Below are 19,953 nucleotides of genomic sequence, written 5' to 3'. Positions count from 1 at the left end.
TAAAAGATGCCAAAAGGGAGAGTTATTTCAAAAGCCATTCTACAGGTTGCAGACAGTTCTCTAGAACATTCTTAGGGTATCAGACCAAACCAGTATTTTCATTCCTGTCTTAAAATGTATAATAAAACTCTAAACAGTAATATATGTGTGTGCATATAATCAACTTTCTGGTAGGCTAATTCCTTTATCTTTCTCTCGAACCAGTTATAGAATCTTATAGAGACTAAGATGTTTCATCTTTTTCGTCTACCTATTTCAGATTTGTAACAATATAGACAAAATCAGACTCTAAATTGTATTGTCCAACATTTTGTACCTTCTCATATTTTTTTGTTGTATCTTAGGGATCAATTTTGTAGAAATGAAAGGGATTTAGAGAACACATATTCTAAGATCACAAGTGCATTTCATTGTACTTTCCATTTATGAATGAATGCTTAGTGCCTACCTACTGTGCTCTGTAGAAAAAAATAAATGTTCTGAGCTTAAGCATGAGTCCGGTGGGAAAAAGTACAGGGAATAAAAGTACAAGGGCCAGATGTTTCTTATTTTTTATTTAATGTGATCTTTTTTGTTTTATAAAAAGGAAATCAAGGGGCACCTGGGTGGCTCAGTCAGTTGAGCATCCAACTCTTGATTTTGGCTCAGGTCATGATCCCAGGGTCATGGGATCAAGCCCCACATTGAGCTCTGCACTGAGCACGGAACCTGCTTAAGATTCTGTCTCTCTCTGCCCCTCTCCCTTACCTGTGCTCTCTCTCTCTAAATTAAATTAAAATTAAATTAAATTAAAACTTAAAAAAAGGAAATCAAGACCTCAGGAACTTAATTTTTTCTAGTGTCACACAATGGCAGACCAAAGACATGAATGTAGTTTAAAACTGTATCATCCTTATTTCTTCACCTTTTATCCACCACTGGTAATTTGTTATTTCATTTTAAATTTATAAGAATACAGATCATAGTAGGGGCACCTGGGTGGCTTAGTCGGTCACGTGACCAACTCTTGATTTCTGCTCAGGTCATGATCTCACAATCGTAGGATCAAGCCCCGAGTTGGACTTCATGCTGTGTGTGGAGTCTGTTGGGGATTCTCTCTTCTCTTTCTTGCTCTCTGCCCCTCCCCCATTCTCACACACACATGCACTCTCTCTCTCTCTCTCTCTTTCTCTCTCTCTCTTTCTCTCTAAATAAATAAATAAACACTTAAAAAAAAGAATATAGATCATGGGTATATTTAAGCTAAATGGTTCATAGAAGGTGCTAAGCTAATTAGGAAAAATGTCGTTGGGGCTTGAAACTCATTTCTCCATGGTAGCAGTTATAAATGGGGGATCAGATCTTTAGGACACTGCCCCCAAATTCTTAAGGTGCTAATGTACCTGAAATATTACACAGATAAAATCAAAAGTGATCAGAGGCCCAGTGATGTAGAGGTAAGGATTGCAACCTCTAGAACTAGACCACCTGGTTAAATCTCAGTTCTGCCACTTACCGGCTGATTAACATTAGACGAGTTTCTTAACCTTTCTCTCAAGTTCATCAATGACATGGAGAGAATAGTACCTGACTCAGAGTGTTGTTGTGAACATTAAATAAGTTAATACAAGTAAATTACTTAGCGATTTCCTAGCTCCTAGGAAGTGCTCCATATCAGCTCAGAAAATGTTAATGTTATTAAAATGTAAACACCTTGGCAAACCATCTTGGGGACCTCCCCATTCAGTCTTGACTTAGATTCTGTCTGAAAATGCATTTGGTGGTGTTTGTTCAGAGAGTCAGAAGGCATCAGGAAAGCTCCCCTCTACATTGACTGCAACATCTGGGGGTACCGAGGAGCCCAGAGTGCTAAGGGCAAAGGCTGGGGAGGAAGTGAGAAATCTGGGAGGTGTGGGGAGGAGAAAGAACTTGGTCCCATGCCCTAGGAGAGTCTGCAACCCCTAGTCCCAGTAGGAAGTCGTGTTTTTGGACCCTAGCTGTAGGACTCCTGTCCCCAGCTCTGTCTCTCCAAAGAGGATTCATAGGGGCCAGGAATGTGTCCCTAGACCATCCATCTCAGTTCTGGAGAGATGTAGAGCATTAGCTTTAGAATCAGTTTGAGATCTGGGCCTCTCCCTGTCCCTGTGACCTGGCCGTGTTTCTTTATTTCTCCTAATCTTAAATTCTTCATCTGTGAAGCAGATGAATACCTACTTTATATGATTTGTGGTACAATTCATCAAATAATGCTTGTAATTTTCTTGGCCCAGGACCTCGCACATTAACTACTCTAACTACAAATAAACATTCACTGCTATTATTTTGCTCTTATAACTGGTGAAATCTGATCCTCCCACAGCATCACAGCAATCCAGGGAGGTGATTTTAGATCAGGAGTCATCTGTGAATCCTCTGTGGGAATTCTTTCAAACTATAGCATGCTTCCCACCTCATCCAAAATTCTGGCATAATTCCCTCGGGCAGTGGTTCTCACCCTTGGCTGTGCATTAGAATCATCTGGAGAGCTGAGACTGAGCCTTGCGTGGAGTCCACACTGTCAGCACAGAGCCTGTCTGGGATTCTCTCTCCCTCTCTCTCTGCCCCTCCCCAACTTGCTCGCTCTCTTTCTCTCTCTCAAATAATAAGTGGGTGAACTTTGAAAAAAAAATGCCAGCCCAGACCATGACCCAGACTAATTATTTCAGAATCTTTGAATATATTAAGATATAGTTTATATTCAATAAAATGCACCCATTTTAAGTGTGAAGTTCATTGAAGCTTGGCAAATTAATACACTCAGGTAACCACCACCATTTTAAGATTTAGAACATTTCCATCACTTTCAAGAGTTCTCTTTGCCCCTCTGCTGTCAATTTCCCTCAGCCCCTGCCCCAGGCAACCACTGATCTGCTTTTCTATTTTTTTGACCTATTCTAGAAGTTTATATAAATGGAATCATTGAGCTTTTACTTTGTGTATCTGGCTTCCTTTGCTCAGCACAATGTTTTGAGGTTCATTCATTTCATCGGTATATCCATAGTTCCTTTTTACTGCCTTGTAATATTCCATTTTGTGGATATACCACAGTCTGCTTATGCATTTGCCCATTGGTGGACATTTGCGTTGTGTCCAATTTGGGGCTATTATTAATAAAGCTTCAATGAACATTCGTATGCAAGCTTTTGTGTAGACATGTTTTTAATTTTCTTTGGTAAGTACCTAGGAATTATTGGATCACAACGAAGTGTTTTTAAAACCTGATCAGTGTTTTCAAAGCTCTCAGAGCTATTCCTGTGCAGCCCATGGCGTGGTTGAGAGCCTGGAATCAGTGCCTGGGTGTGTGTAGTAGATAACAGGTGTGGCAGTGTTGGGGGATAGACGGACGGCCCTGATCTCACTCACTCTTTGCAACATAAGACCTCTGGATCTCCCTGAGTGGTTTTACCACCTGCAGAGCCTTCTTCTATGCCCTGATATGGTGGAGGGCTATGGCTTGAGTTTATGAGATGTTTTTAAAACAATGCTAGCTTATTCAGTAATGTTTATTAAGCACATACGTAGTACCAGCATGGCAAATGTAGGGAATGCAGAAATGACCAATGTAGCTCCTGTCTCCAGGGAACTTGTACAGCCAAGACCAAGTAAATAGCTACAATATTCTCTGCCAGGTATTATTATAGGGTGTTCTAAGAGCCTAGCTAGGAACTGCTTCTTAACTAGAACATTCTACTGAGCATTAGGTACTTACCTAAATAACTACCTTCCTTGTTATTTAGGGAAGCCCTTTGGTAAAAAGTTAGAATCTGCTCCATTTTAGGAAGTTGGTGTTGTTAGTAGCCTATGTACCTTTGGTGGCTTCTTCTTTTTTTTTTAACCATGAGCACAAAAAGAAAGAGATGTTCTGATTTATAATCAGGATGGCTAATTACACATAAGTGCTAAGGTATATATGCAGGATTAAGATGCCAATATTAAAGAAATAAGCAATCCCTATCAAAATAACACCAGCATTCTTCACAGAGCTAGAGCAAACAATCCTAAAATTTGTATGGAACCAGAAAAGACCCCAAAGAGCCAAAGCAATCTTGAAAAAGAAAACCGAAGCTGGAGGCATCACACCCCCGGACTTCAAGCTTTATTACGAAGCTGTAATCATCAAGACAGTATGGTACTGGCACAAAAACAGACACTGAGATCAATGGAACAGAATAGAAAACCCAGAAATGGACCCACAAACATATGGCCAACTACTCTTTGACAAAGTAAGAAAGACTATCCAATGGAATAAGGACAGTCTTTTCAACAAATCATGTTGGGAAAACTGGACAGCGACATGCAGAAGATTGAACCTGGACCACTTTCTTACACCATATACAAAAATAAACTCAAAATAGATGAAAGACCTAAATGTAAGAGAGGAAGCCATCAAAATCCTAGATGAGAGAGCAGGCAAAAACCTCTTTGACCTCGGCAGCAGCAATTTCTTACTCAGCACGTCTCTGGAGGCAAGGGAAACAAAAGCAAAATTGAACTATTGGGACCTCATCAAAATAAAAAGGTTCTGCACGGCGAAGGACACAATCAGCAAAACTAAAAGGCAACCAATGGAATGGAAGAAGGTATTTGCAAATGACATAGTAGATAAAGGGTTAGTATACTAAATCTATAAAGAACTTATCAAACTCAACACCGCCCCCCCCCAAAAAAATCCAGTGAAGAAATGGGCAAAAGACATGAATAGACACTTCTCCAAAGAAGACATCCAGATGGCAGACAGACACATAAAAGAAATGTTCAACATCACTCATCATCCTGGAAATACAAATCAAAACCATAATGAGATACCACCTCACACCTGTCAGAATGGCTAACATGAACAACTCGGGCAACAACAGATGCGGAGAAAGAGGATCTCTTTTGCACTGCTGGTAGGAATGCAAACTGGTACACCCACTCGGGAAAACAGTATGGAGGTTCCTCAAAAAATTAAAAATAGAATTACTCTATGGTCCACCAATTGCACTACTAGGTATCTATCCAAGGGATACAGGTGTGCTGTTTCGAAGGGGCACATGCACCCCTATATATGTAGCAGCACTATCAACAATAGCCAAAGTATGGAAAGAGCCCAAATGTCCATTGACGGATGAATGGATAAAGAAGATGTGGTATATATATATATACAATGGAGTATTACTCGGCAATCAAAAAGAATGATCTTTCCATTTGCAACTATGTGGATGGAACTAGAGAGTATTATGCTAAGCAAAATTAGTCAGAGAAAGACAAATATCATATGACTTCACTCATATGAGGACTTTACGACACAGAACAGATGAACATAAGGGAAGGGAAGCAAAAATAATATAAAACCAGGGAGGGGACAAAACATAAGAGACTCTTAAATATAGATAACAAGCAGAGGGTTGTGAGAGGGGGAAATGGGCAAAATGGGTAAGGGGCATTAAGGAATCTACTCCTGAAATCATTGTTGCGCTATAGCTTAACTTTTATGTAAATTTAAAAAATAATTAATTAACTAAAAAAAGAAATAAGCTGCTTATTCTCATATGTTGAAGCAAGTTTTATGAACAGGTTTTGGACAGAGCTGGGCAACTACTGGACGTAGAAGAAGGTGCAACTGAACAAAGTTTAATCAAAGCCTTCCTTTTAGAGAGACTTAAAAAATGCACTTAGTAGACTTGAAGAGTAGAGATGGAAATGATTGGACAAGAGAGAACCAGCAGAACCAGAACTCATCAATACCATGGGTGGCTCTCTAGGCTTTTCCAGGCTGTGGCTAGGATTGAACTTGACAGTGTCCTCCCATCTGTTGGCAGCCTTGCTGTTTCACTAGCAAGTTCTTGGCCAGATCCACACACTGTTCATCTACTCGGTCCTAAAGAATAAACACCCAGTTTGACTCTCCAGCCCAAGACACTTTATCCTAGGATCCTTCCCTTTTGGGTTTTGTAGAGTATATGCCCTTTACCAAAGATGTGAACTCCTCAGCCCCCTAAGTCTTAGATCCACCCAATAGTATCCATCTTTAAAATGCATGTATCCTTTGACTCAGCAATTCAACTTCCAGGAATCTCTTCTACAGACATAATCACACTTGTACACAAGTATACAGGAGAAAGTATTTCACCGATCATTATTGGTAACAGTAAAAAAATGTCTAAATGTGTAATAAAGAATGCTTAATTTAATTACAGCATGTGTGTAATATGAAATACACCTCTTAGGAACGAGGTAGAGCTGTGTATGCAAACACAGAAATGTGTCTGTGATATGTTGTGGGAAAAAAAGTTTTGGACCGATATACAGAAATGGTCCCATATTCATTTTTTTCCAAAGTGAATTTTTTTTTTTACTTGTGTATTCTTGATAAAGGGTCTGGTAAGATTCATGTCAAACTGTTGATAGTGGTTACCCCTGAGAGATGAGATTGAAATTGAAAATAAAGTCAGAACAAAGAAGCACTCACTTTTTAGTTTTGGAAATGTTCGTATCACTTGTATCTTGTAAAACATGCATATCTTTGTAAATTTTTTAAAGTAACCTTGGGGCTCCTGGAGGAAGTTAAGCATCCAACTCTTGGTTTCGGCTCAGGTTGTGAGCTCACAGTTCATGGGTTCAAGCCTTATATTGGGCTTTGCACTGACAGCACGGAGTCTGCTTGGGATTCTCTCTTTCCCTCTCTCTCTCTCTCTGTCCCTCCCCCTTCTCTGTCTCTCTCTCAAAATAAATAATAAGCATTAAAAAAAAAGTAACCTTCTTCGCTTGGGTTCTACGTGTTTCTGGGTTGGGTTCCAAGGTCAGATTGGGAGCTTATTTGCATTGGCCCTTAATACAGCAGCAGCTGACCGAAGATTGACTTAGGTTCTAAGAAGTGCTCTCTAATAACAATGCCAGGCGCCTGCAAGAATTCTTATTCACCAGAGATATAGAAAGGGAACTGATGCATAAAAGTTTAGTAGATGTGTGGGGTGCCTGGGTGGCTCAGTCAGTTAAGCATCCGACTTCAGCTCAGGTCATGGTCTTGCGGTTTGTGAGTTCGAACCCCCGCACTGGGCTCTGTGCTGACAGCTCAGAGCCTGGAGCCTGCTTTGGATTCTGTGTCTCCCTCTCTCTCTTGCTCCTCCCCTGCTCACATTCTCTCTCTCTGTCTCTCTCTCTCTCCCTCTCAAAAACAAATAAACATTTAAAAAAAGTTTAGTAGATGTGCATAAGAGTTTAGTAAAGTGCCTTCATAATACCCACTTACTAAAATTTGTAAGTAGGTCTGCTACTTGGACTAGTTGTTTCCCGGGTCTGTCTTTTCTTCAAAAATACTTGACGCGATGGACTTTAGATATTATTCAGCCCGTGGGATGTGTTGAAATCATAAGAAATCAAATACTAACGTGGTGGAGGATGTTTGTCATGGGATACCTATCATCCTCTAATCGTCTCCTAAATAGACTAAATTGTATAGGATTTGTCTTGGGAGAATGTATCGCCAATTGTTTCTGTCTTCGAAAAGAAAAAAAGAGAAAGGATAGGTTATACAAAGGAATCCTGAAATCTTAAAGGATCTCATTGTTTCATAAGCTCTATGAGCATAATAATAATAATCTCATTTTTTTAATGTTTATTTATTTCTGAGACAGAGAGAGACAGAACATGAGTGTGGGAGGGGCAGAGAAAGAGGGAGACACAGAATCCGAAGCAGGCTCCAGGCTCCGAGCTGTCAGCACAGAGCCCGACGTGGGGCTCGAACCCACGAACTGTGAGATCATGCCCCGAGCCGAAGTCGGACACTTAACCAACTGAGTCACCCAGGCGCCCCAATAATAATCTCATTTTAATGGATAATCTCAAAAGCTGTATTTCCACCATACTTGAATTGATCAAACGAGTCAGATGTAATACAACCAATCTAAATTTTTCAGACAACTTGGTTAATATCTGATTCTTTGCTGGTTGTTATAATATTGCCCCATTTATTCTTTTTTCTGTTCTCTCTTAAAATCAGGTTGAAGAACTACACCCTGGTTTTTCTAAGTCCAATTACTTGTTCTTGGCCAAGGTAAGGAAGACCACTTGTTTTAAGATCACTTTGAATGCATTACATAAAAATGGGATTCCCTTTCACATTGTCGACTTTTCATTTCTAGTGTTACATCGATCTTGAACAAACAGATGATGCTGTGAAGTTTTGTAATTTGGCAGTATTGCTCCCTTGTGTTACCAAAGAGGTAAGTCCCAACAGGGACAGCGAAGGCTGTTATTGTCACCAGTACTTTTCTAGCTCCAGGTAGGAACAGCTGGCTTAGATGCATCTGGATTTTTCTTCCATACTAAAACATTTGGGATTTCACTGGGATTGAACATGTGCTGTGAAGTTTTTAGAATTGCTGTGGGTAACCCTTCACCAGCAGACTCCCTGTCTCTTTAAGGGACACACAAATCATGGGCTAGCAGTTAAAATATACTGATGCTTGTTAACCATTAGACCGCAAGAAGACCATCCAGGGGTCTGCCGTCTTCAGTCTCCTGCTCACAGTAGGGTGTGGTTATCCTCTACCGTGAAGAAGCTTAAAAATGATGCATTGACATTTTCTTGGTCTTTGAATGCCTACCGCTAACGAAGAAGAAACTATCCTGTTGCTTCTTGCCCTTTTATTCACTATTTCAGGATTCTGGATGTGCTCTGTTTTAGGAATTTCAGAGTTAATGGCCCAGTCTGTGTTGCTGTGAGCCGTATATTGGTATTGTAGGAATACAAGGAAATAGATCAGTGTTTTCCTGCTCCCTTCTCCCACCGCCGCACATTACCGTCCTCTGAATCACAGCAGAAAGAAATGCCTCAGAAAGGAGCATCCCTTGTCTTCTCCGCGGAAGCAAAACCGGCTCCGATGGTTGTTGTGAACCTCAAATATAGACACGCCCACAGCTCTCTAGCAGCTCACAGCCTGGGGGAGAATATAAGCCATATACCCAAGTAACTGTAGCCCAGGGTGGAAAGCCTGAAGCGCTCAGAGAGGTGCAAATAACTGGTGATGGAAATAGTGGAAAGGGAGAAATTCTTTTCACCTGGAAGAGATCCGGTAGCATCAGAGGTGGACTTTGAGAGTGTACGTAAGGTGGAGGTGAGAGTGAAGTGCCTCGCAGGCGGTGAACAAAGGCACAGAGGTGGAAAAGCGGAGATTTGTTTGTCTGGAGGGGGAGGGGCAGGGGTGTTCAGCGCAGTCCTGGGAAACAAGGAAGAAAGGGGGGAGCGTAATAAGACCTGCCGGGAACTTCAGGGTTCAGGGATGCCTCTGTCTTTAAACAGGGCTGCTCAGGCCTCACTGGGCCTTGCTGGCAACCACCCGCGCAAGGTCTTGGACGGCTTACGTTTGGGGTTTCCTGTGGGGTTGATTGGCCTTCTCACTCCGATCCCTCACTTGGTCGAGGCGCACAACAGCCTAGGCTCAGGAGCGGCACTTCTCCGGAAGACGCTTTGTGCAATTGTTTGGGCAGAAAACAGATTTTGTCCCTCTGGTTGCTTGCTCCATAGAGGTGGTGGGGACCCTACCAACTTTTCCATCTGTCCTGAATGATGTTTCAGGTTATATGCAGTCATTTAAAACTGAGGGTCTTTGCGTTCTTTTTAGAATTTGAGATTAGCATACAGTATGATAGTGAGGCATAATACCTGGTTTCACGTGCAAATAGTTGTGCACAATATCCAGAGCTGTCACACAAGGGCTAAATATCAATGACCCCCCCCCCCCCAGGGTTTGGTCCTTGGTCTCTAAGTCTCCCCTCTCCTCGCCTCCCTTCCGCTCTCCTCCCCTCCGTTCCTTTCCTCTCCTCTCTCCTCCTTCCTGCCCCACAAACCTATGGTCCATGGCTTTGGATGCTATCTACCTGCCAGGAGTCCTCAAATTCGTATCTCTAGACCTCCCTTCTGAGCCCTAAGACCTGAGTATCCAACTTCCTACTTGACATCTGTACCGAGATGTTTCACAGACATCTCAAACTTAACTCATCATTGGGCCTTTGGATCTGGTCTTTTCCAACTTCCTCTCTAGTAAATGGCACATCCGTCCATCAGTTGGGAATCATCTCCCTCAGCCCCCGACTCAGACATCCACCCACTCACCAAATCTCAGTCTTCCTCTTCTAAAGCATGCCTTGAGCTAGCCAACTGCCCTCTCACTCGACTGCTACCGCTCCAAGCAGGAAACCACCCGAGTTCACCAGAACTACGACGTGCGAGCTTCCCACTGGTCTTTTGGCTTTCTTCCTTCCGCCAGGCCATTCTTGGCTCTCAGTAGCAGCAAAGGAACAGATTGAGTAAACCTCAATATGTCACTTCTTACTTGAAACCCTTTGCTTTGGGGATAAAGTCCTAAATGTTTAGCATGTCCTTCAAGGCTCTGATCTCTGTTGCCCACTCCCCCCACCTCTGCACTATGCCTTTCCCTGCTTCACACCCTCAGGACCTGTTCTTGCCTCTTCCTGAAACACTCCCACCCAAGCCCTCCACTCCCTTCCCCTGCTTTATTCCTACTCACCCTTCAGGCCTCACCATAAATGTCATTTCTTTAGGAAGGACTTCCTTGCCACTCCCAGGCAAGAAAGTACCTCGTACTTTTCCTTCACATCATCTAGCACGGTTTGTGGTTGTATAATTGTTTGTGTGATTCTTCCAGGAAAGTCACAGCTAAGTGTGTTTCATTCACCCCTCTATTCCCAGTGCTAACTACCATGCCTGGCATGTAATAAGCACCCATAAGTACTGATAGGAAAAATCAGAAGACTCATAGCATAAAAATAAAAAGCTGGGCACTGTGGAAATATTTAGGTAATAAGCAAAATAGCATTAATAAGTATTTCCTGCGTTACTTATTTTTCCAATGATGTTTCCATTTATATTTTCTAGGAGGTTTTGTTTTGTTTTGTTTTGTTGTTTTGTTTCGAGTAGTAAATGTAATGTCAGGAATATCAATTTTTTTTCAATTAGAAAATAGACTGAGGAGAGTTATCTGTAGTCCCCCTATCTCTGTAAGTTTTTCCAGATTGAAATATACCCACCCCATTAGTGATTTTGCTGACAAGTCTGTTCATTTCCAAAATGTCCAGCAGAGCCACTAATAACAGTGAAGGCAACCCAACCATCAGTTTTCCCTCTGTCATGTGAACCTGCCTGGCATACCTGCTTCTTTCTCATGGCACTTGTAACCTCTTCCTGACATTGGAGTCGTTTGTGATGTCTTCTGCCCCTTCCAGGGAGCTCTGAGCTCACCACACTGCACTTGATATTGGGAGTGTCAGCCCTTGGGCTCTAGGGCCCAGATTCCTGCATGTGAGCAACTTTACATCCCCAGAACTTGAAACTACAGTATTTTATTATTCACGTGGCCTTTTCTTGACTCTAGGAAGGTCATCTCGGGTCCTGAGAAGCGTTCCACTTTAACAATTTTTTTTAAGTTTATTTACTTATTTTGAGAGAGACAGAGACAGCACAAATGGGGGAGGGGCAGACAGAGAGAGGGAGAGAGAGAAACCCAAGCAGGCTGTATGCTGTCAGCTTAGAGCCTGACGTGGGGCTCGAACCCACAAAACATGAGATCATGACCTGAGCCGAAAATGGGAGTCAGACGCTCAACCAACTGAGCCACCCAGGAGCCCCAGAAACGTTCCACTTTTAAACTGAAAAAGGATTCCTGTGTCGAAGGCAGTGTGAGAATGCTTGATGAAGGAAATCATGACCACTCTGGCAGCCTGGGAGTTGTTTGCCTGGACAAAGTATCCAAGTTACTGACCTGGGGCAGGCTGCCAAAGTTCGGTGCAGGAAGCATTATGTATTCTTTTGTTTTATGGCGAGGGATGTGCTAATTTGGTAAAGAAAAAAACTGTTTTGAAATTGTTGTCACATTTTGAAGTGACATTAATTGCTCTTCTAAGACAAACTCTTGTAGGATAGGAAATAAACTATACCGGGAACAGTGTCAGGAAGAGAAGGACTCCGGGAGTGTTCAATGTAAAGAACATGTCTTCCTGGCTAACAAGTTGTGTAGTTGGCTTTAAAGTTAACCTGTTGTTTAAAATCCTGGGCTGTTATTTCCATCCTGTCATATAAATGGAGAATCATCCCTCTCATTAGTAACCACTCTTAGTAATAAAATCCTAATCGTGCTTTTAATCTTCTGTCTTAATTAAGACCTCATATTTGATTTTTTTTTAACATTTATTGTTGAGAGACAAAGACAGAGCATGAGCGGGGGAGGGGCAGAGAGAGGGAGACACAGAATCCGAAGCAGGCTCCAGGCTCCGAGCTGTCAGCACAGGGCCCGACACGGGGATCGAACCCATGGACCACAGATCATGACCTGAGCCAAAGTCAGAGGCTCAACCGACTGAGCCACCCAGGCGTCCCTCATATTTGATTTTTTTTTTAATTAAGAGATTGGTTTCTCAGATAAGTTTATAAGCTATAATTAGTCCACAGATGTTCAGCCTGCCTTCCAGCTAAGGGAATGCTACAGCTCAGAGTATGAGTAGGGTCAGTTACTGAAACCCAGCAATATTGCCCACGGTCTCATTTGTTAGAAATTCTTATTTGCCTGTTTATTTCTGGTTTGAACTTATTTTCTGGGCCTGGAGAATTCATTCTTCCTGGTGCATTTTAAAAGAAATTAGGGGTGCCTGGATGGCTCAGTTGGTTAAGGGTCCAACTTTGGCTTAGGTCATGATCTCACAGTTCATGGGTTCAAGCCCCACATCAGGCTCTCTGCTATCAGCGTGGAACCCGCTTTGGATCCTGTCTCCCTCTCTCTCCGTCCCTCCCCTGCTTGAGCTCTCTCTCTCTCTCAAAAATAAATATTTTGGGGAGCTCTTGGGTGATTCAGTCGGTTAAGCATCCAACTTCGGCTCAGGTCATGATCTCACAGTTCATGAGTTTGAGCCCTGCGTCAGGCTCTGTGCTGACAGCTCAGAGCCTGGAGCCTGCTTTAGATTCTGCCTCTGTCTCTCTGCCCCTCCCCTAATTTCTCTCTGTCTCTCTGTCTCTCTCTCAAATATAAAAAATAAAACATAAAAAAATAAGTATTTTTTAAAAAGGAAATGAATAAGGCCACTAAAGAAGGGACACACTTTACCTACTCTCTGAAGAGACATTTTCATGAGTTGCAGGCAGGGACTATTACTCTGTTTACAACCCCCTATTTCCACTTTTTGGGTTCTAACCTTTTATTGGCAGTCCAAAATATATTACTTGTTAAGCTTTCTTGATATATAATGGCCTTGCTTATATTTCTTAGGTTGATCTTAAAAACACCTTAAAGAAGTTTCTTAGACCTCTTTTTTTTTGATGTTTATTTTATTTATTTTGAGAGAGAGAGAGAAAGAGAGAATCCCAAGCAAGCTCCATGTTCTTGCAGAGCCCTACATGGGGCTCAATCTCACAACTGTGAGATCATGACCTGAGCCCAAAGCAGGAGTTGGATGCTTAACCAACTGAGCTACCCAGGCGTCGCTCTTAGACCTCCTTTAATAATATTCTTAAAATAAATGGTGACACGGCATCAGTCTGGGTTCAGTCATTCTTACCCAGCACTCAGTCTAGTCAGGTTGATGTTTGATAATCATCACGCACATGCCAGGAATGTAACCATTTAATATAAGTAAGTCTCTCTCTTACTTATCCAAAGCCTTTGGCGGAGAGTATTGATATATTTTCCCTCATGTGCCTCTTTCTTGTGGCACTTGTAACCTCTTCCTGGCATGACAGTTACTTGTGACACATCTTATGTCCCAGGGAGCCCTAAGCTCGTCACACTGCACTTGGTATTGAGAGTGTCAGCCCTTGGGCTCCAGGGCCTAGATTCATGCATGTGAGCAGCCTTGTATCCCCGGAATTTGAAACTGCAGTGTTTTCAATGGAGAGAAAGTATGCTGCTTCAGCAGAAAGGTTTGGATAGTGTGAATCTGGAGAAGGAAGGAATACCCTGAATTCAAAACCATAACCTGAGTCCTTAGAAGATGACATTTGAGCAAATGTGGACAATATATCGAGTGCTTGAAACATAGTGAAGCCCTCAGAATTGATCAGATGCCTGTGCAGTTGACATGCTATGAAGAAAAACGCTTACACGGAGGAGAGTATCATACCATGTGAGTGTAACCAATGCGGCAGAGACTTTATTTGGAGACCATTGTTGAAGGAATAGCATAGAATTCGTATGTAGAAAAATGAATAGACGAGTGGATGCAGGCAGGCCTTTCACATCCTCTCCTGTCCCTGTTAGTAGCTGAGATTTCACACTGGAGAGGAGCTCTTTGAGAATGGGGAAATACCCACTGCTCAAGTGATCCAGCATGTGTTAACTGGAAAGAAACCCTACCAATGTAACGAACGTGGCACACGCTTCAGCCCGAGAGCTAACTTCTGTTCACAGCAGAGAATTCACACAGGAGGAAAACCCTTTGCCTATAATCAGAGCAGAAATGCCTCCAGTAACGACTCATCCTTGAAACAGCCTGAGTGAATTCACACGGCAGAGAAACTACACCAATGTCATCTATGTGGTAAAGCCCTTAGCTGATGTTCTAACCTTAGCCATCATGAGAATACACGCCGGAGCGAAACCCTATAAATGTAATGAATGGAGAAGAACCTTCAGCCTCAGCTTTAACCTTTATAGACACAAGAGTTCCCACAGGGGAGAAACTCTGTCACCTTCAGCCAAAGCTCAAGGCTTCAAATGCACAGAACACTGAGCAAACCAAGCAGGAAGGGAGCAAGTCTTTACCAGGAGGAGGAAGCCATTTGGGAAATACTAGATGATTCATGTTAGAGAAGCAATTCAATGAAATGAACATGAGAACCCCTTTCCTCGTAGAGCAACATTACAGGACATGTGAGGATTGTCACTGTATAGGACACTCTCAGTATCATGATGGAAGGAAAGACTTCCGTGATCACATATACCTTAGTCAGCCTTAAAATGCTCACACTGGGAAGTCTCCCAGGCTTCAAGTCAAAGTAGAAATGCCTTTATCTACAATTTATATAAGAAAACTCATACTGGAAAACGAAACTATCAAGAACCCTTTAGAACACAATTCAGTCTATAATTTAGACTTTTGGCAAATGACATATCACTGAAAATAAATGTAGTAGAAAGATGTACCGTGATGCATTCTTGGAAATGTTGAATGCAGAATTTGTAAGCTGTAATAGGCAGTAAGATAACCTCTCCTCAGTAGATTAATAAAAGTTGTTGGTAAAAAATCTAACGCATTGGTATTTGTCTTTAAAAAAATAATGAAACGTTATGCTGAGTATTGGGGCCATTTTTCCTTTATTACATCACTGTCGAAAGCTGATCAGCTTCTATTCTTTTTGCAGCTCTCAACATATTTCCAAAAACTTTGTTCAATCAGAAAACAACTTTTAATGTAACTGAAAAAAAAATGTAGAACGCAAAATAATGTGTTCTAATGATGATATTAGTGTTGAAATATGTTATCTACATGGCAAGGGCGAATGGAGACCTGGACAATTAAACACACACTTTGTAAGTAATTCACATTATCTCAGGTGATAACTGATGCAGGTAGCAGACATGCCCTATTTTATGAAACACTAAAAACAGACAAAGGCCTGGAATGGAAAAATAGGCCTAAAAGCATCGAATCAAATAACAATATGGCTGAAATGCTGGGCACGAGAGGGAAAGAAGAGATGAGAGCCTTGTGTCTTTTTCTTAAAGGCAGGGAAAAACCATTACAGGGTCTTAAGCAACAAGTGACAAATGAGATTTTGGGGTGGGCACACTGGCTACCCTGTGGGGACTGACTTGGCTTGGAGGGAAGCAAAACTAGAAGAAGGAGTAGCATTTGAGTAACTAGCACAAGTAGCACAGACCTGAGCCGGTGATGCCGACTAAGATGATGGCAGTGAGCAGTGAATGGAGATACACAGACTTAATGGATTTGTGGCTGGTGTTCTCGACAAGACTTAGAAATTGAATATCTAGAAGTTGGAGGACTCAAGAATGAGATGGGGGTTCCTGGCTTTAGAAACGGACCAGGGTAGATGGAGGTACCCTTTAAGGACCCGGGGAGCATTGGAGAACCAGATTTGGTAGAGAAGGTGAGCTCAGGTATAGACACTTTGAGTTTGTGAGATTTTCAAATCCATAAACTGATTTTATATTTGCCACATACATGATGTCTGAAGCCACAAGGTAGCAGAGGTCACCCAGTGAAGTTATGTAGTGTTTGAAAGGCAGCAGGCAGAGGATCAGCTTTGAGAAACAGCAGCATAATGGAAGGGGAGGAGGAAAAGGAAGCTACAAGGGAGACCAGCAGAAGTGACCCCACGAGACAGGGCCTCAGAAGCCAAAGGATGGTGGAAGTGGTCACCTCTGTCAGAAACCCTGGAGAAGTCAGGACTGGAATGAGCTGAGTTCAATGATGTCTGTGTCACTGGTGATCTTAACCCAGACTGTTGTCAGTGGAACGATAGCCGCAGAGACCGTGCAGAGCACTGAGACGACGCGGTCGGTGCTGGTAGATGCACTTCCAACAATTTGATGGGGAAGAGAGGAGAAGTGGTGCCAGAGGTGAGAAATCCTTGTGTTTTTTTAGATGGGAAATAGGGGAGCATATTTAAATGACGAGAAGGTCCGCAAAGGAGGAAGGATTCAAGAACGACCAAGGAGCGAGGAGATAATTGGTAGAATAAGGGAGGCCCTGAGGAGGTCAGAAAGGCATCCGGAGCGCATCAGGGTTCTCTTTTTTTGTTGCCAACTCAATAGAAAAGTTGATGGGTTTGTGGACTTGGGGGTTTGTAGAGACCCAGGGCAGGTGCCACAGAGGGGGAAAGGGCTTTTGTCTTTTAGTTCAAAGGTCGCTGGATATAGAGTCTAAAGTGGGTAGAAAACAAGTCAAGGCAAAACAAACAAAAAAATAAGTCAAAGCAGGAGAAGGCTGGCAGAGAACAAGAAGGAAAGAAAATCTCTTAATAAATCTGTGGAAGTTGAAAAATTACTGTTATTGAGAGTAATTGGATAAATGACACGAAAAGATGGGCAGTTGTGTTCAGAGGGCAGGACGCCTATTTCAGAGGTAGGGCAGTTGTAGGTCATGACAAAGCCCAGGGTCCGCTCACCAGGGTGATGGGGGAGGGCATCAGAGGTGAGGAGGCTAACTCCAGGAAGGTGGGATCCACGGTCCATGGGGACTAGGATGTCTCCAACAGCGATGGCAGACCTTGGCATGGAGGGTGACCCAGGTGCCAAAGTCACAAAAAACAAATGTAAAAGGAGAGTGACCAGGAGATTAACAGCTATAAGAAATGGCAGAGGACAATTATCCTCTACCCCCAAAATATATTCTCAGCAAATGCATTGCTGGCTATACAAAAATGACTTCAAAACAAGTCCCCTAACAGGAGTGCCAGGGAGCTCTGTAGACATGTGTGAGAAAAAGAGGAAAAGTGGGAGGTTGGCTCAAGGAGGGTGGTATTGGGGGGAGTACCCAATGAGGGTTGATGGTGGGAAGGGCAGACATTTGGGGCAATAACAGAGGAAAGCGTGTTTGGGGGTAGCGGCGTTAGCTGGCGTTTTGAGCTAAAAAACCTGCACGTAACAAATAAATAAATAAAATGCTTGGATGGAAGCCCCGGGAACAAGGTACAACGGGAGGGGTGTTGTGTGTGCGGGTGTGGCTGTGGGTGTGCGGTGAGCGCGTTCACTGCCAGTTGAATTGGGGTGGGGGGGTGGGGGTGCGCGAGGACACATATTGCCAAGCTGTGATCTTAATTTTAAATCTTTCCTTCTGGTTTGTGCACGTTCATTCCTTTAGGCATCGAGTTGAAATGATTCTCTCGCTTATGTCATTATTCTGTAAGAAATTGATCCCTAAACATCGATTAATGGGAATGTTACTGCTAATAGGTATCCTATTGAGGGACTTATCGGTGCCAGGCACTGAACTATCCCCAGGGTTACCAAGATAAACATGAATTACCAAGATAAACGTATTTTTTATACGTTATTTTAAATAATGCATTAATCCCCTAAATTCATTAATCATAGTTTCTCACAACCTTGAAAAAATACTGATTTGCTAGTAGGTAGACATCTGATTGACCAGACACTACGTTATGATTAAAACTATTGAAGAACTGGGGCGCCTGGGTGGCGCAGTCGGTTAAGCGTCCGACTTCAGCCAGGTCACGATCTCGCGGTCCGTGAGTTCGAGCCCCGCGTCAGGCTCTGGGCTGACGGCTCAGAGCCTGGAGCCTGTTTCCGATTCTGTGTCTCCCTCTCTCTCTGCCCCTCCCCCGTTCATGCTCTGTCTCTCTCTGTCCCAAAAATAAATAAATGTTGAAAAAAAAAAAAAAAACTATTGAAGAACTTCCAGGTTTGTTTGTTTGTTTAATCTAACAGCCACTTCCAAATATTGTGTTGTTCATTTGTTCTCATCTATTTGTTTTAATTTGTTACATCCCTTAAATTCTTTCTAATTAGGTATTCAATAAATGTTAAATGCAAAAGTGCATAGGAGTACCCTGCCATCTAAATTTATTGCCACTGTTTCTAACCTCCACTCTTGTTTTAAAGAAATAACAAGTGGAATATATTAGACCATGTAGAAAACATATTATATGGTTTTTCACCTTTAATATAAACTACTTGATGACGTCAGTGATGAAATGTATAGCTAGCCTGGATCTTGCAGTGGAATCTCCAATTTCTTCCAATCCTGCTGCTGAGGCTAGGACTTCTTCCACATCATACAACTGAAGAAAAAAAAAAAATCAATGTTACCATTAACACAGTGGTGAGGGCCAATATGTCAGCTTACACTGAAGGATCTCTTCTTCCGGTATCCCACCCCTCCAGACCTGGTGGGGGAACAGCCTGGGAGTAGCTCTCTGCATTACACATGGTCTCGGAGATCTGAATCCTGCCTGGATCTCAGAAATCTGTAGTTTCCTTGCAATGGTCCCTCACAAAGTATCCCCTCGCTCAACCAAAGATTGTTTCAAAGTAGCTAGAGTAGCAGGATAAATGTGTGAAATTTCATTGTGTATTTGTATTTTCTTTATAGGACAAAGATGCACAGAAAGAAGTGAAAAAAATAAGCACTTCCTTGAAGAGGTAAATAAAAGAACTCACTCTTCAACAAATCAGATGTGGTCTACTAAACTTTGAACTAATCCAAGTGGCGTTTTTTATTATCCCTTTTTCTTTTCTGATGTAAGGGTAACGTGCTCAGATTTGAAGGTAAAACCATGTTTCTGCAGCATGCATTCCACTAGTATCACTGCGAAACTAATAATGTTACTTGGAGAAGTCGATTTCGCATCATGTCAGTACAAAATGATCTTTGAACACGTATGATTTCTATTTTTCCTACCAATAAACTATAGTCTTCAGAATATTTCTTTAAATAAAATATTTAAATCAATTCAATAAAATGACCTCTAGTGAGTGTCTGATTAATGTTTCAGTGGAGACTTGGCAAAACAAAATTTCATTAATGCGAATGAAAAACGGAAAAAAAAAATAGGCAGAGGTCATGAACACATTGTTGACAGAAGAGGAAAAACAAAAGAGTAAATATATTGTAACCAGTAATCAGAAATGTGAATGCAATTACAGTAAGGTAATGTTTTAATATTAAATTAGCAAGGATTTCTTTTCTTTCAAGAAATATCCGGGGTGCCTGGGTGGCTCAGTCAGTTAAGCATCTGACTCTTGATTTCGCCTCAGGTCATGATCTCAACAGTTTGTGGGTTCAAGCCCTGCATCGGGCTCTGTGCTGACAGTGCAGAGCCTGCTTGGGATTCTCTCTCTCCCTCTGTCTGCCCCTTCCCAGCTTGTGCTCTGGCTCGCTCTCTCTCTCGCTCTCTCTCTCAAAATAAATAAAACGTGAAAAATACTTTAAAAATATTCAATGATGGGGCGCCTGGGTGGCGCA

The 19,953-nt window shown here is 42.2% G+C and overlaps 1 protein-coding gene across 6 annotated transcripts in view; it reads left to right on the top strand.

The window, feature by feature from the left end:
* Positions 1-19,453, top strand: part of RMDN2 (regulator of microtubule dynamics 2) — a 77,357-nt gene extending 57,904 nt beyond the window's left edge. For all 6 annotated transcript variants that reach the window (XM_047853837.1, XM_047853838.1, XM_047853836.1 and 3 more), the window contains 3 exons: positions 8,000-8,053; positions 8,142-8,222; positions 19,081-19,453. In XM_047853837.1, the coding sequence (XP_047709793.1) occupies positions 8,000-8,053; positions 8,142-8,222; positions 19,081-19,134 (189 nt within the window). In that variant the 3' untranslated portion in view covers positions 19,135-19,453. The remainder of the gene's footprint in view (positions 1-7,999; positions 8,054-8,141; positions 8,223-19,080) is intronic.
* The last annotated feature ends 500 nt before the right edge of the window (positions 19,454-19,953 follow it).

The sequence above is a fragment of the Prionailurus viverrinus genome, chromosome A3, assembly GCF_022837055.1.
Source record: "Prionailurus viverrinus isolate Anna chromosome A3, UM_Priviv_1.0, whole genome shotgun sequence".
In the NCBI taxonomy this organism is placed as follows: Eukaryota; Metazoa; Chordata; class Mammalia; order Carnivora; family Felidae; genus Prionailurus; species Prionailurus viverrinus.
Note: the sequence above shows the minus strand (reverse complement) of the source record. Positions and strands in the feature narration are given on the sequence as shown.